General features: G+C 41.1%; 3 protein-coding genes across 4 annotated transcripts; 2 read left to right on the top strand and 1 right to left on the bottom strand.

Moving 5' to 3' along the window:
- Positions 1–465: 465 nt before the first annotated feature.
- On the bottom strand, positions 466–1,133 carry LOC114794790 (hemoglobin embryonic subunit alpha-like). Its single transcript, XM_028987578.1, has 3 exons — positions 1,010–1,133; positions 683–890; positions 466–601 (listed from the first exon to the last, which is right to left on the bottom strand). The coding sequence occupies exons 1-3, from the start codon at positions 1,102–1,104 to the stop codon at positions 473–475; spliced, it is 432 nt and encodes a 143-aa protein (XP_028843411.1). The 5' UTR covers positions 1,105–1,133; the 3' UTR covers positions 466–472.
- Positions 1,134–6,887: 5,754 nt separating this feature from the next.
- Positions 6,888–7,617, top strand: LOC114794792 (hemoglobin embryonic subunit alpha). Its single transcript, XM_028987579.1, has 3 exons — positions 6,888–6,991; positions 7,078–7,285; positions 7,419–7,617. The coding sequence occupies exons 1-3, from the start codon at positions 6,897–6,899 to the stop codon at positions 7,545–7,547; spliced, it is 432 nt and encodes a 143-aa protein (XP_028843412.1). The 5' UTR covers positions 6,888–6,896; the 3' UTR covers positions 7,548–7,617.
- Positions 7,618–9,053: 1,436 nt separating this feature from the next.
- Positions 9,054–9,790, top strand: LOC114793517 (hemoglobin subunit beta-like). 2 transcript variants are annotated; one of them, XM_028985383.1, is made up of 3 exons: positions 9,054–9,183; positions 9,263–9,485; positions 9,582–9,790. In XM_028985383.1, the coding sequence occupies exons 1-3, from the start codon at positions 9,092–9,094 to the stop codon at positions 9,708–9,710; spliced, it is 444 nt and encodes a 147-aa protein (XP_028841216.1). In that variant the 5' UTR covers positions 9,054–9,091; the 3' UTR covers positions 9,711–9,790. The 2 variants fall into 2 exon arrangements, with proteins under 2 accessions (XP_028841216.1, XP_028841215.1); XM_028985382.1 differs by having other exon boundaries at positions 9,263–9,790.
- The last annotated feature ends 5,514 nt before the right edge of the window (positions 9,791–15,304 follow it).

Here is a 15,304-nt window from a genome sequence, read left to right on the forward strand (position 1 = left end):
ACTGTAAAGGAATGAATGTCAATAGATGGAAAACAATATTGTATTGCTGCTCAGAGAACAATTAAGACCTTTTCTCTCTTAATTAAAATAAGGACATTTGGAAATAAATAGTTTTGGTAAATCAATATCTAATCAATGTTTGACAGGTTTTGTTATGTTAGAAAAACAGGGCTTTTGGATTCACTGCTTGAGGATCATTATCTATGACTTTTCACATTACTGCACATATGACTGCCAGGTCATAAAGGTTTTGTTTTAAGGTTGTATTACAGTTAGAAAAGAATTCTCGCTTCTCAAACTGTTTTATGTAAATGTTTAAATGGTGTGAGTGATGTGGTGGGAACACATTTTAGTGTTCAGCTTCTATGGGAGATTAATAACAACAATTGAAACCACTGAAGTATTTATTTGAATCCGTTTTATTTGAACTGTTTCACACGACTCTAAACAGCGAAGTGGCATCAGTCGGGTCTCAGCGGTATTTCTCTGACAGAGCCGTAGTCACCGCAGCCAGGAACTTGTCAACAGCAACGTGAACCTCTGGAGTGAAGTCGTTTGGGAACATCATGGCCAGCACCACCAGGATATTGTGGCTCAGGATCTGTCCCATGCACAAAGACGTGGGTCAAATAGCTCAGCATTACGCAGCTTTCTTGTGAGACGGACAGGCAGGACAACTCACCTTGAAGTTGGCAGGGTCCACACGCAGGATGTAGGCGTGCAGCTGGCTGAGCGCCAGCAGTCCAGTGGTGAGGTCGTCGATATTCTCAACAGCCAGCAGGATCCCACCCATAACTACTGCACCATGCTTTCTGACTTGAGCAGAGCCCGGGCTCAGGTCAGACCAGTGAGAGAAGTAGGTCTTCATCTGAGGATAGGCGACCAGCATTCTACAACAAAAGACAAGCAGCCACCTCACTTACTTCAAATCCACACTGCTGCATGAGCAAAACACTTAATGTACCAAACTAAGAGCCTTTCAGGAGAATAAAACCATTAATTAACCGACCTGGAAAGAGCTTCATTGCCGATATCCCCACCTCTGCCAGAGACCTTTTCAAAGAAGGCCTTCACAAGATTCTTGTCTTTAGCTGTGAGGCTCATTTTGACCAGTCTTAGTCAGAATGCTAGAGGGTCACATTGTTAGGGGGTCTATTTATACCTCAAAGCTCCTCTGATATGATCTGTTCAAACTCCACACCCACAGGAACCGCACTTTGTCCATAAATGTGTCCATACATGTGACAGAATAAATTTGTCTTTGTCTGCTTTACTGGTCAATTCATAAAGGGAAATTAAATGCTTTTCTATGCTTCTTGTACATACACAACTTACACAACAGCCTTTTTATTCTTAATGTGAATGTTTCCAGCCGAAAAAAGACTTTAAAAAGCTCAGCATTCATTATAAAAATTCATTTGCTGATCAGAAATCAAGTCATCATTACACGGTTCCTGTTCATCTGCAGTTTATTTTCTTTCATTCAACAAATGAATGAATTAATGACGTATGTGAGAAGGAACGCCTTCCTCACGAAAGTGCTGTGGGCTTGTGGCCAAGATTGTGCGACTCTTATCTGGCCACTCAGAAGTGCTGAGGGACAGAACACCCTCCAGATCACCACCAGATTACCTGTTTCCTGCTCCACCGAGGGTGTACCTGCGCAACACGTGATTATTTTTGTATTTTAAAAACTGCAAGCCCTATGTAGTTTTGATTCTTTTGTGTGCCGCTTTGAATAACCGGCCAGATATAACCGTCCAGTGTCACGAGTGTGAATATCTTCTTTACATACCACAACTGAACTAAGGCAAGTTAAAGTAAGGTAAGTTTTAAAAGTTTGTATATATTATTATACATGGTCATAATATTACATTCCATTCTGCAGACTTCTATGGGAGATTTCTCTGGCTTAATAGAAGTTTTCATTAGGATTGCAATGCAAATTACAATATTTTCAGTCATTTTTTGACAATTCACAATGAATTTTCCTGTTATTTGCATAACTTAAAGGCAACTTGAATTACTGTTCTGAGGCTCTAAGATTATAAAGCTGAAACAAAGTATGAAACAAATAGATACATGTTATTTTATTTCAAGGATTTATTCCCATTTTGGTTGTAGCCTATTGGGTAACACACTCGCCTATTAACCAGAAGACCCAGGTTCAAACCCCACTTACTACTGAACAAGATGCTTAACCATGAGCATCTCCAGGGGGGTCTGTCCCTGTAACTACCGGTTGTAAGTCAACCTGGATAAGAGTCTGATATGTGACATAAATGTAAATGTTTCTGGTGACACAGAAAGATAATAAGACATTGCATGGAAAAAAAATCAAATTAGAGTGTCTGTCCTAAGGTTACCAAAGTTAAACATAAAATGGTACGTAAAAACACTAACTTTGTGATTGTCATTTGTTTAAATGTCCGACAGAGCATAACAGTCAGATCAGGTCAAATTACTGATTATAGCTCTAATATAGACTCTATACACCTTGCAGTGTAAAACAAGTAAAACTGTTTGTTTTTTGCAAATAAAAGTTTGTAATTGATCATTTTATTATTTTAATGTGTGTGGGAAGGGGCTGGCTTGTATTGGATGCAGGCAGGGGGGGCTTCAGAGAAAAAAGGTTGGCCTAGTGGGTAAGACACTTGCCTATGAAGCAGAAGACCACAAAGTAGTCTCACTGAGCAAAACACTTAACCCAGAGACATAAAAAAAATAAAAAAGCTAATAAAAACAAATGCCTGTGATTGAGGAGTCAAATTAATAGATGCTTTACCACTAACCACTTTTCCTTAATTACAAAAAAATAATTCAAATTAAGACTCCACGTTGTTAGATAACCTTACATATAACATGTGAGAACGCCATGTCATAGGGAAGGGTGATGTAAATACTGTAAAGTAAGACAGGCACCATTGAGGCTGGCTGTTGGTGTTACAGAGTGTTATTAACGTGGCCATTACAGGCACAATCGCTGCCTACACTAAAGAAAAATGCTCTGCTGTCATGGCTGCCCACTGCTCACCAAGGGCCATAGAAGCAGAGGACACATTTCGTTGTGTCACCGTGTGCTGTGGTGCAGTGTTTCACAATGACAATTACTTCACTTTCACTTTTTCACTATTTTCATTACGCTGTGGGACGCCCATCTCCGCAATATCTGACAACGTCTTTCGGAAACCCGTGGTGCAACTCGAGTACTGGTTGCCGGGAAACATCAGCTGCTTTACCTTCCTTCCTCAGCAACATTTCTCCCCCCCACCTCACATAAAAGTGCAGTGGGCGTGGCACCAGGGCTTCAGTACTGATTGGCTAGTACTCTGCGGGGTTAGCCAATCAGAGATTTTGGTGGGCGGGCCGCTAAATGAAGCAGCGCACTGAGTGCAGAGTGCGCAAGCCTAATATCGGCCAACAATGAACAGCCGACCAATGATCTCTAGTCGATCCCTAATCTGTCGGACGATGACACCAGCATTCTGTCCTCAGGGTGGCAGTGGTGCCGATTCAGGCGACACTGCTGACTTCTTCACTGCTTGTGAAGTTGTGGGCCGCTGCAGGCCCTCAGTGAGCTTGCATACACGACACACCTACCAACTGCAGAGAGCTGCTAAGTTGATTAAACAGACTAATTTGGATGCTCTAGAACATTGTGGACTGTTTTGAATATAATAATTCAGAATTTGTTTCAGATGAATTTTTTATGAAAAAAAAAAAAAGAAATCAAACATACTAAATGTTTTGCATGTTACTGTTGACACCTATAGACACACATCCAGTCAGAAGAAACTTGAAAATAAAATAAAATAAAAATAAATACTTTAATTCTTAATCTTCCATGGGGCTTAACTGTATACTTGTACGACCTTGGCATGCTAATAAAACAGATAAAACTGAAAAGTTTAGTTCAGTTTTTCAATTCCACAGACTTCAAGGCAGGGCCGGCCCTAAGAGATTATAGGCAAGATTTTAGGTGGCACCGTCTTGCATCACAATACACTTCACTGCTAGTGTAGATACACTCACAATAGTCGTAGACATTATTTTATTTAAATAAACCAATTTCAAATTTAAATTACAAAAAATATGAACTTGAGCTTGTTGAAGGCTAATTAATTGGTGAGAGAGACAGGTAAGTTGAACATTAAACACAGAAGATGACATACTCTGTGCTTGAAATGATGCTTTGAGCTCTTATGGATGGGGTCAATTAAATTTTCTGAAGATTTCATTACAAGTAGCAGAACAATTCCAAGGTGCCTTTTTTGCATTTTCACCCAGATACAGTACTGCTATTTTCTGATTGGCTATTGTCTAGGTCCTTTCTTTTTTGATAGGCTGGAATGGCGGTGGTTTAGTGCTGTCTGTTGTGGTTTGCCTTAAATGTTACTCTTGCACTGTTTGAGATTATGTAGCTGCATTTGACTCTGCCACACACATGCACTTTATGTCAGTTTTTCATTTTGTTTATATGTTACATGTAGCACCTGGTTTCGTTTCACTATGTCCTTTAGTAGCTGAAATGACAATAAAGCTCAACTTGAACTTGAACTAAACTGGAGAGACGGGCTTTCAAATGAAAAATACACATCACATTTAACACAACAAATTCATAAATATATTCTGTGTTAATTATAATATATTTAACCTAATCTACAGTCCCTGACAAAAGTCTTGACCTCAAGTGCGGCTGAAATATATTTCTAATCAAGATTTCTAATCAAGCGTTGTTTTTTTTTTTTTTACAAGAAATTGTCACGATCCGGTCCGAAAAGGGGTTACTCCGGTCCGGGATCCGTTTCATTGTTGTCATGTGTAATGTTCCCTAATCGTTCTCACCTGTGTTAATTGTATAAAGCTGCCCTGTTCGTTTCTGTTCGCCGTCAGGTCTTTAACGTTATGTTCCGTGTTCACCAGTGTCAATGTCTCGGATGTCCCCCCTGTCTTGTGATTCACCATTAAACCCCTGTTTCGTGATGTCAAGTGAAAGAGTCCTCATTCTTCATTCCTCGTCACTCTTCGTCCTCCTCTCCGTTCACCCGCCGCGTCATGCCCGCATGGACGTGACAGAAAAGGCTCGTTTTATTCCCAATAGCTTTTGTTATAATGTTTCAGTGCAAAACAAAACTGTCAAAAAGTATTCTAATATTCAAAGCTTGGTAAAGCCCATTGAGTCAATTTTTTTACAAAGTGTTGTCGCCTTGTCATATGAGCTTCACCTGTGAATGGATCAATGAGGTCTCAGGTGTGTAGGTGTGGTTGGTAGTCCTCTCAGCGTCAAGTACAGAGGATAAAAAAGATTTTGAAGACAACTGCTCAAGAGGACCGTATGTTGGCTTGAAAATCCAAGGCCAGCCCATTTTCCACTACAGCAGAGCTCAACAAGACCTGGTCACCTGAAGTCCCTGTGTCAACCAGAACAGTTTGTTGGATTCTGTCTCAAAATGGCCTCCATGGTCGAATCAGTGCCAAGAAGCCAGCACTAAACTAAAGACAATTGAAAAACCATGTGACATCTGCAATTCACCCAGAAAACAGTGAAGTTTGGTCTGGGATTTCATCCAGTGTGGGGGTGTGTGAGAGATCTGCAAGGTGGAAGGCAACATCAATAGTCTGAAATTCCAAGAAATCTTACCAACCTTTTATATTCCCAACCATAAAATGGATTCAGTCCTTCAAGCTCATGGAAGTCATACAAGATATTAAATTTGGATCTCACAGCACCACTACTTAAAAACCACTACTGACATATTTTTGTATTTGCAGTAAATTTGTCCAATTTCTGTATAGGCGACAAAACTTTTGTCTTGCCAAAATTGGACATTTCTGTCTTCATTAAATGATAAATCTGTTTTCAGTGAAACTAATTCATTTCAATGCATTAAAGATTATTTGGTAGGCCTTTAGCTTTTCATATGAGCTATTTCTAACACCAAATGATTAATGAAAAGTCAGGTTATAGCAGGTGTTTCTACAAGCAACAAGACTTTTGTCAGGGACTGTAGACTGAAAATATCAGTTTGTATATTTTCAGATTTATTCAAATAAATATTATTCAAATTTATCCTTTATAGGATAAATCAATGTTTGGAATCAAGGGAACTGCAGTAATTTGCTAAAATGCAAATGGATATATATATAATGTGTGTGTGTGTAAACCATTATATATATATGTATATAAACTATATTTATTCTTTTGTACACATAGTTTAGCTGACCTGCCAAATGGGGTGATGACCCCACACTGCGGTCTGTCATTACACAACACTTATCTCGGAGTTGCAGGGACCACGCCCTGCATCACTAACTTGCCGGATAAGCAAGTCGAGTTTGAAAAGGTCCGCACGTTGTCCCCTTTTAATATTAATTTTATTAGCTGATAAGAAAGAAATCATTTTACTGAACATCCTCACGGTTCAGCAATGATACCCACCAATCACTGTTACTGAATAAAAACAAAGGATTTAGGCAGAATTTGAAACCTGAACATAACAAGTTGCAACACAATTAATAAGCAGTAATACAGTACCTTTTTATTATAGTAAGAAACAAGTTCCTTCTTTTTTGAGTATTGCTACTAAATATGTTATTAGTGCAGTTTAGGCATAGTTCTTTATGCCTACACATCTCTTTTCTATAAGGATGACTCAGAACATGCTTTTTTTATGTCTGTTTAGCATTAACATGGCATGTGGGGGAGTAAACCCATGTTATCTTGAAGTGCTTTTTTCAGTTTTTTTCTGCCAGTTTTGTGGGGGCAGCTGGGTCACGTTCAGGTTGGCACGCTTTGCAAAGAAGGAGGGTCTTGGGTGTGCCCACTTAAATATGCACTATAAAAATGCCAGTCGTCTTCGCACATGTTACTCCCACTTGAGGAAATCGGCATCATCATGAGTCTCTCAGCTAAAGACAAGGCGGTGGTCAAGGCCTTCTGGGCGAAAGCTGCTACCAAGGCTGATGACATCGGCAGCGATGCTCTGTCCAGGTGAGTGAAGCGGATTTTATCCTCATGTTTACTGGGAGGGTCTGAATGCGCACCTTTAACTCGGAGTCTCGTGTGAATCTGGACAGGATGCTGGTGGTCTACCCTCAGACCAAGACTTACTTCTCCCACTGGAAGGACCTGAGCCCCGGGTCTGCCCCGGTCAGGAAGCACGGCAAGACCGTGATGGGCGGAGTTGCGGAGGCTGTGGCCAAAATCGATAATCTTACTAGTGGCCTGCTGACCCTCAGCGAGCTGCACGCCTTCACTCTGCGCGTGGATCCCGCCAACTTCAAGGTAGAAACAAAATTTACTCAACTTAGAAATTTTAGTTATTGCATAACATATGCAACAATGTTGCATGAAATACAACATAAAAAATTCTACTTAAAAAAATTCTATTTTCTTCCAATTTTCCCTTCCTCCTCAGATTCTGTCCCACAACCTCCTGGTGGTTTTGGCCAATCAGTTCCCAGATGACTTCACTCCCGAGGTCCACGTGGCCATGGACAAGTTCCTGAGTGCCCTGGCTCTGGCTCTGTCCGAGAGATACAGATAAATGTGCTCAGATGTATCTACTAAGTCTGTTTTACATGGGATTCCAATAATAAAACAGAATTGAAATTAAATGAACTTGTTTCCTTTTCCTCTCTTCTGAACATGATTCCTGCATTACATTACACATTTTCTAAATAAATCTGATTTTCTGCATTTCTCTAATTTGCTGTAATTTTGAAATGATTATTCACAGTGTTTTACATTTTGCTGGCTCTGTGACCATTACTGATTACAACACTGTAGACATGATCTACATAGACACTTGCGCCAACAATTATACACTGAATTGTTTTATTCAACAAGAGGATGAAAACATAAATTATTTATAATTTAATAAGAAAACAACCATCTTATGAACATGATTACTGAGATTTACTACTTTGCAAATAAAAATACAAAAGTCAAAATATAACCAAGACCAAGTAAAGCTCTAAATATATGAATTAGGCATGAAAATAATTGAATTATGACATTATTTTACAAGGATATCAGTGTGGAAATAGCTGAAATAAATAAAAGCATTTCAGTGATTAGCTGTCTTTCCAGACAAACTTCCCCATGATAAAAAAGGGGAACTTGTCTACTCTAGGACTCTCTGAAAAGCTTGACGTTTCTTGACCTAAACTTTCATTTAAAAAACTTTTAAAACGGCATATGCAGTAATAACATAAAATAAGACTTGTAATTAAAACCGAGAGGAAAAATGTATGCTGAACTTCACAGTATGTTCATTCAGTTTTTGACCTCATGCTACCTCATTCAACCCCATTTAATCTTTAGCTCATGTTAAAAGGTTAGAATTTTATAAAAGTCAATCATTTCTCAGTGTTGTCTTCTACAAGAAGAGTTTCATTTTATTTTAATCATGTTGTTGCTATTTTGTAAATCATAAAAATATAGTTGATGTTACGATTGCTTATGAATTGGCAAAATTAAATAAAAGCAATCCAATATCGTCATAACTGTGAAATGAAGTATTATGAAATGAGAAAAAATTGAGAATTTGTACATACTGCCTCATGTAGGATATTCACTGGGTACAGAAAGTCATAAAATTACATGAATATTGGCTTCATATTTTGTTTTAATGCCCATATGTTTCTTTGAAAACATAGGGGCATTAAAACATAGAATATGAAGCCAATATTCATGTCATATACAATATACAAATCACTAACAATAATAATAATAAATAATCATCATCATACTTTTGCATTAGAACATTTATAAAGCAATTCTTATAAATTTATCACAATCTTTAAGTGCTATTTGCTTGTCATATAATGACTAAATGACATATCTGAAAAACAAAAAAATTGAGGGTAAGTTCAAGCAAGGTCATTAATAAGAAACTGTGCAGATAGCCCCTATCTCTACAAAATCTAGACCGTGTTGAAACACAGCACCACCCAAATGTTTTTTTCAGCCAATCACCGTTCTTTGGGCGGAGTGACTCGAGACGTTTATAAGGGTCTCCCACGTCTCAGAAGACTGCAAGTCCTAAGATTCTCCTGCAGACTCTTGGAAAGCGCAGCAGCCGCCAGAATGGTTGAGTGGACCGAGTTCGAGCGCAACACCATCCAGAGCATCTTCGCCAACCTCAACTACGAGGTCACAGGAGCCAAAGCTCTGGCCAGGTAATAAATGAGACTTGTTCTCCTTGCAGTTCAGCAGTGGGGGGTTCAGGCTTCACTCACCCACTTGTTCTCCTGACAGGTGTCTGGTTGTGTATCCCTGGACTCAGCGCTACTTCGCCAACTTCGGAAACTTGTACAATGCCGCCGCTATCATGGGCAACCCCAAGGTTGCCGCCCACGGCACAGTGGTCCTTCACGGGCTGGACAGGGCCGTGAAGAACATGGACAACATCAAGGCCACCTACGCGGAGCTGAGCGTGCTGCACTCCGAGAAGCTGCACGTGGATCCCGACAACTTCAAGGTGCGTCTTCTGTCTCCAACCTTCACTACATGTATGCAGTCGTGTGTGTGTGTGGTGGAACAGTCTTGTGACGTGATGTCTCTGCTTGACCCGCAGCTGCTGGCCGACTGCCTCACCATCGTCGTCGCTGCCCAGATGGGAGCTGCGTTCACTGCAGAGGTCCAGGCCGCGTTCCAGAAGTTCCTCGCCGTGGTCGTGTCCTCCCTCTGCAGGCAGTACCACTAGAGAGCTGCGCCCGACTGTCACTCATGTGAAGCCAGCTGTGTTTGTAACTTAAAGAAAATAAAAAGAAAAGTTTTGGCAAATGTGATATAAAAGCTTGTTTTTCCTTTTCTACGTTTATTATTTTTGACCATAAATTCTTTTAGGCAAATTACATTTTTTAATTAAAATTACATTTTTAAAAAACAAATTAAAAATGTGACTTTCGGTTTACCAGGATTGTGTTCACAATTTCTTATAATTTGTTGCACTAATTTAAATGTAAAATTCCATGATCCGTTAATATTTTTTTACAAAGTCACTTAAGGGGCACCTTAAAGCAAATTAAAGAATAATGTATCTGTGTATATAAAATTAAGAGCTTCATTCGGATATAAATATGAGCTTATCTCAGTGCCTAGCAATGACCCGTTCATAATTAATTTTGTTTTGGAAAACAAAGACTGCAACTTTATTTGAACAACCAAGCGCTACTAAACAGAAGCAGCACTGATTATGGCTCCTGTACTTACCGACTAAACCCTTGTGCCACCAACACAACATCATTGAAGGACATCACAAATCCCCACAGACCCTACTGTTACAATACATGGACTCAATCCCATATCAGCACACTTACAACAATACAATCACATCAGTGTCAGGATTTGGAGCAATCATTACAAAATGAAGCATTGCATGCCAGGAATGCATGCTGGGAACATAATGGTTTCCAGCCACCCGGCGACCCACTACTCTATGGCATGTTCAACAAAGACAAGTTAAAACCATGCTCAGTGTATAGTCTCGGTTCCCACTGACTAAAAATATAATTGAGGTGCGAATGTTGTTAGTTGAATGTGAAAGAATGGGGCAGTGGTGGCTTAGCGGTTAAGGAAGTGGCCCTGTAAGTAGGTTGCCGGTTCAAATCCCGATCTTCCAAGGTGCCACTGAGGTGCCACTGAGCAAAGCATCGTCCCCACACACTGCTCCCCGGGCGCCTGTCATGGTTGCCCACTGTTCACTCAGGGTGATGGGTTAAATGCAGAGGACAAATTTCACTGTGTGCACCGTGTGCTGTGCTGTATATTGGCCCGCAGAGCTTCAGCACAAATCATGGTCAAGATTAAATTTTGCACGCTGTGATGCATTAACCAATAGAAACAAACCAATAGAAACAGACCATTGAAGCAGAGTCTGAAACTAAGATGGAGGACAGGTTGATTATAGATGGAGGAGAGTGATTGTAAGGTGAATTCAACCACATCATTTTACTGCGACACCATGAGGAAGGCAGCATGCTGGAGAAAAAAAATAAAGGGAAGAAGGATGGGGCCATGTACCATCAAATCTTGGGTGAGAACCTCCTCCCCTCAGCCAGGGGTAGAAAACGACTTGGAGAGGATCTGTAAAGAGGAGTGGGACAAATATGTTCAAACTCTCTGGCCAACCATAAGATACATCTGACCTCTGTGATTGCTAACAAAGGTTTTGCCAAGAAGTACCAAAGTATATTTTGCAAAATGGATCAAATACTTATTTCATTATTTAAAAACGGAATTACAAATTATTTTTAATTACTAATTGAAATGCATTTTTTTTTTTAATTGTTACCTGTAATTAAACTTGTATCGCTCTATCTCTGTTGAACTCGGGAAGGTGCACAGCAGGAATGACTGCTGCAGCCCCAGGTGCACACCACTTCTGTAGTCGTGTCAGACAACCACTCAGTCACTATGCAGAACACACAAATGGTTCTAATTACTCGATCACTGTGATCTTCCTCCAGCATTGCCACGGGATTGACCCGTGCTCTTTATGGCAGAGAAGCCATATTTCTTATATAGCCCAAAATCACATACAGTATGTCTCAATGGGCTTTGACAGGCCCTACAGTTGACACCCCCCACACTTGACCCTTCTGCACACAAGGAAGAACTCCACACAAAAAAACTCTAGGAGAGAGAAAAAGAGAAAGGAAGAAACCTTGGGAAGGAGTGATACAGAGAGGGACCACCTTCCAGGGTAGAGTGAGCCTGCAAATGGTGTCAGTGCAGGGTTGGATATGATATAATGAGTCCTACAGTTGTAGGGTTGGAGAAGTCCAGGATGTAGTCAGTGTCATGGTCTAGATTTCGTGTCCATAATGATGTTACTGGTCCATTTGAAGATCCCTGAAGCTGTAGTTGTAACGGTGGTGGTGGCTGTGGTGACCCTCTGGTTTGTTTCATGCTATGTCCTTGTTAAGCAGTTGTCAGGAACCAGGATTTATTTGCTGGTCTCTTCACTGGGGTCTGCCAGTAGTCTGGGTGCTTGATTCCGTGTCTCGGAGAAAAACAAACAGAAGCAGCGGCAGACGGTTGCACTGTACGACCGATACTGAAATATGTGGTTATAGTGGTATATTGGTGCTACAGTGGCCCGGTACCCTAACTAGGACAGCCTAACTGGTGAATTTAACTTTGTCTGTGTCTAACAGGGGGACTCTGTGATAAACTGGACTTTATAATTGACACTGGGTCAAAATGAAGTGAAATGAGGGTCTAGGACTTTAGCAAAAAGCCAGAGAAAACAGATAGGTTTTGAGATTGGATTTAAACACTGAGACTGTGTCTGAATCCCGGACACTGACAGGCAAGCTGTTCCACAACTGCGGAGCTCTATAGGAGAAGGATCTGCTCCCAGCTGTGACCTTCTGCACCTTTGGTACCAGTAGTGACCCCGCACCAATTGATCGAAGGGGGCGTGGCAGTTCGTAACACTCAGGTACTGTGGGGCGAGACCATTTAGAGCTTTATAGGTTAAAAGTAGGATTTTGTAGTCAATCCTAAATTTGATGGGTAACCAGTGCAGTGATTGTAAGACTGGGGTGATGTGGTACACCATAAGCATTCTCTGTGATTTGTCAGTGGAAGGTATGAAAATACCAACCTGGAAAGCCACTATGCCAGAATCCTTTCCAAAAAAGGCCTTCACAAGCTGTTAGACTCCGTTTGACCAGTCGACACAACACTGAGTAAACACAAATTCAAAGTGTCTACTTATACCTTAATACAATCTGTCCATCCTCCACGCCCACAAAAACTGCCCTCAATCTCTATCTGAGGAAATGCTACAAAACGGAGAATTAAAACTTTAAAACATCAGTTAACTTGTCATGAATTAAATTAAATTAAATGGCACAATAGAGGTTACTAGAATAAAAAAAATTCTAATTTATTAACACCAGTAACTATTACATGTAACTATTGCAGTTACATGTAACTATTGTATGTAAAAAGAAAAACCTAAAATAAAAAGAAAGGGATAGAGGAAGAGAGAGAAAATACATGGGGACCTTCACGCAAGTCAAACAACACAAAATGCCATGGGATTTCCCATCTTACTAACAAAAGTTAATCTCAATACATTGTAATATACCCTTTGTTGGCAATGACGGAGGTCAAATTTCTGTAAGGCTTCACAAGGTTTTCACACACTGTTGCTTGTATTTTGGCCCATTCTTCCCTGCAGATCTCCTCTAGAGCAGTGATGTTTTGGGGCTGTCACTGGGTAACACAGACTTTCCACTCCCTCCAAAGATTTTCTATGGGGTTGAGATCTTCAGAACCTTGAAATGCTTCTTACGAAGCCACTCCTTTGTTGCCCTTGCTGATGGAAGGAGGTTTTAACTCAAAATCTCATGATACATGGCCCCATTCATTCTTTTCTTTACACGGATCAGTCGTCCGGGTCTCTTTGCAGAAAAACACACGCAAAGCATAATGTTTCCACCACCACACTTCACAGTAGGTATGGTGTTCTTTGGATGCAACTCTGCATTCTTTCTCCTCCAAACACGACAAGTAGAGTTTTTACCATTTTGGTTTCATCGGACCATATGATATTCTCCCAATCCTCTTCTGGATCATCCAAATGCTCTCTAGCAAACTTCAGACAGGCCCGAAAATGTACTGGCTTAAGCATGGGAACTGCAGGATTTGAGTCCTTGTAGGCTGGCCGAACAAGGAAATAGTGGTTTACTGAAACATTGTTCTCCAGGATTTAAATTTTTTAGCACATGGGCTAAGAGGTGTACAAGCCATTGTTGTGTACTTGAAGCTTTGTTGCTCACAAATAACACAACTTCTGCAGATAAAGCAGAAAAGAAAGGGTGCCAGCTCTAACATAAAATGTCTACCCTTTGGATTTTTCTTATTGTTCTGTCTCTCACTGTTTGAAATTATAGACAAATTATTTCTTTGTTACTGTGTTAACATACAAAGTCAGCAGGCCAGCGTTGCATATCATTTTATACGCTTATAGTCTGTCGTCCAGCCTTGTTTGGGCCAACGTTTTAAGTTTCATCTATGACATTTTACCCCCCCGCCCTTGTTATGATAACTCAGTGCAGCATGGCAGTTTATCTTCTCACCAAACTATTCACACAATGCAGACATTTGAGTATTTAAGTACATCATTCGGTGATTTGGCTACATTGAAAAATTGTCCAATGACTAGGAAAGAACCATTTACAATTAGTTTTAGTATGCCCCACAGCCTCACGACCCAGAGTGTGGAACCCTGAACATCACAACAAATAACTCGTGTAACGCATCTAACCCCTCGTATTTGTAAGACATTTTCTTGGATTGCCTTTGACTCACACCAACCCCCCCGATTACTGTCTTGGATTATCTCTTCCTGTCTGAAATTCCGACCCTGATGTTGCCTACTTTTCTTCTGTCCCCAACCAAGCCTCTTGTGACTCCTCTTACACCGAATCTGACCCCAAACCAACCCAAGCACAAAGACCGCGAATCGAGCCAGCTGCCTTCCTCTTCCAGTATCCTGAGGTTGGTTCACCACACCCCCAATGCCAAGCCTCACTCCACCATCGGAGGCCTAAAAAACAGCCTTCCACACCAGCCGCTAGTGCGCTCCAAGTACGTGAATCGGACAGTCTTGCGGCAGTGTGTAAGGAAACAGACCCGTAATCGGAAAAGTTGTCGGTTTGAGTCCCGAGCTGCCAAGGTGCCACTGAGGTGCTACTGATCAAAGCACCGGTCCCACACCCTCCTGCCCAGGCACCAAGGTGATGGTTAAAGCACTGGAGTTATTGTCATTGTGGAACACTGCAGCACAGCCCACAGTGCACACAACGAAATGTGTCCTCTGCTTTTAACCATCCGCCGTAGTGAGCTGTGGGCAGCCATGACAGGCTCCCGGGGAGCAGCGTGTGGGGACGATGCTTTGCTCAAAGTGTCCTTAGCCACCAGGCCAACCACTGCCCCCCTCATGTAGCAGAAAGTATATCCCAGGTGTCACGTCCATGCGGGCATGACGCGGCGGGTGAACGGAGAGTTGGACGAAGAGTGACAAGGAATGGAGGACGCTTTCACCTGACATCACGAAACCGGGGTTTAATTAGTGAATCACAGGACAGGGGAGACATCCGAGATGTAGACACTGGTGAACACGGAACATAACGTTAAAGACCTGACAGTGAACAGAAACGAACAGGGCAGCTTTATACAATTAACACAGGTGAGAACGATTAGGGAACATTACACAGGACAACAATGAAACTCCGGCCCGGATCCTGTTCCAGACCGGAGTAACCCCATTTCGCACCGGAT

This window comes from Denticeps clupeoides, chromosome 7 (assembly GCF_900700375.1).
Source record: "Denticeps clupeoides chromosome 7, fDenClu1.1, whole genome shotgun sequence".
Taxonomy (NCBI): domain Eukaryota; kingdom Metazoa; phylum Chordata; class Actinopteri; order Clupeiformes; family Denticipitidae; genus Denticeps; species Denticeps clupeoides.

What these genes read in the sequence shown, in the direction of transcription:
- LOC114794790 (XM_028987578.1), bottom strand. Translation starts at nt 1,104, where the DNA reads ATGAGCCTCACAGCTAAAGACAAGAATCTTGTGAAGGCCTTCTTTGAA. An exon ending in GGCAATGAAGCTCTTTCCAG is followed by an intron (nt 891 to 1,009) that starts GTCGGTTAATTA and finishes CTTTTGTTGTAG; the next exon opens with AATGCTGGTCGCCTATCCTC. An exon ending in TGGACCCTGCCAACTTCAAG is followed by an intron (nt 602 to 682) that starts GTGAGTTGTCCT and finishes TGCATGGGACAG; the next exon opens with ATCCTGAGCCACAATATCCT.
- LOC114794792 (XM_028987579.1), top strand. Translation starts at nt 6,897, where the DNA reads ATGAGTCTCTCAGCTAAAGACAAGGCGGTGGTCAAGGCCTTCTGGGCG. An exon ending in GGCAGCGATGCTCTGTCCAG is followed by an intron (nt 6,992 to 7,077) that starts GTGAGTGAAGCG and finishes GAATCTGGACAG; the next exon opens with GATGCTGGTGGTCTACCCTC. An exon ending in TGGATCCCGCCAACTTCAAG is followed by an intron (nt 7,286 to 7,418) that starts GTAGAAACAAAA and finishes CTTCCTCCTCAG; the next exon opens with ATTCTGTCCCACAACCTCCT.
- LOC114793517 (XM_028985382.1), top strand. Translation starts at nt 9,092, where the DNA reads ATGGTTGAGTGGACCGAGTTCGAGCGCAACACCATCCAGAGCATCTTC. An exon ending in GGAGCCAAAGCTCTGGCCAG is followed by an intron (nt 9,184 to 9,262) that starts GTAATAAATGAG and finishes TTCTCCTGACAG; the next exon opens with GTGTCTGGTTGTGTATCCCT.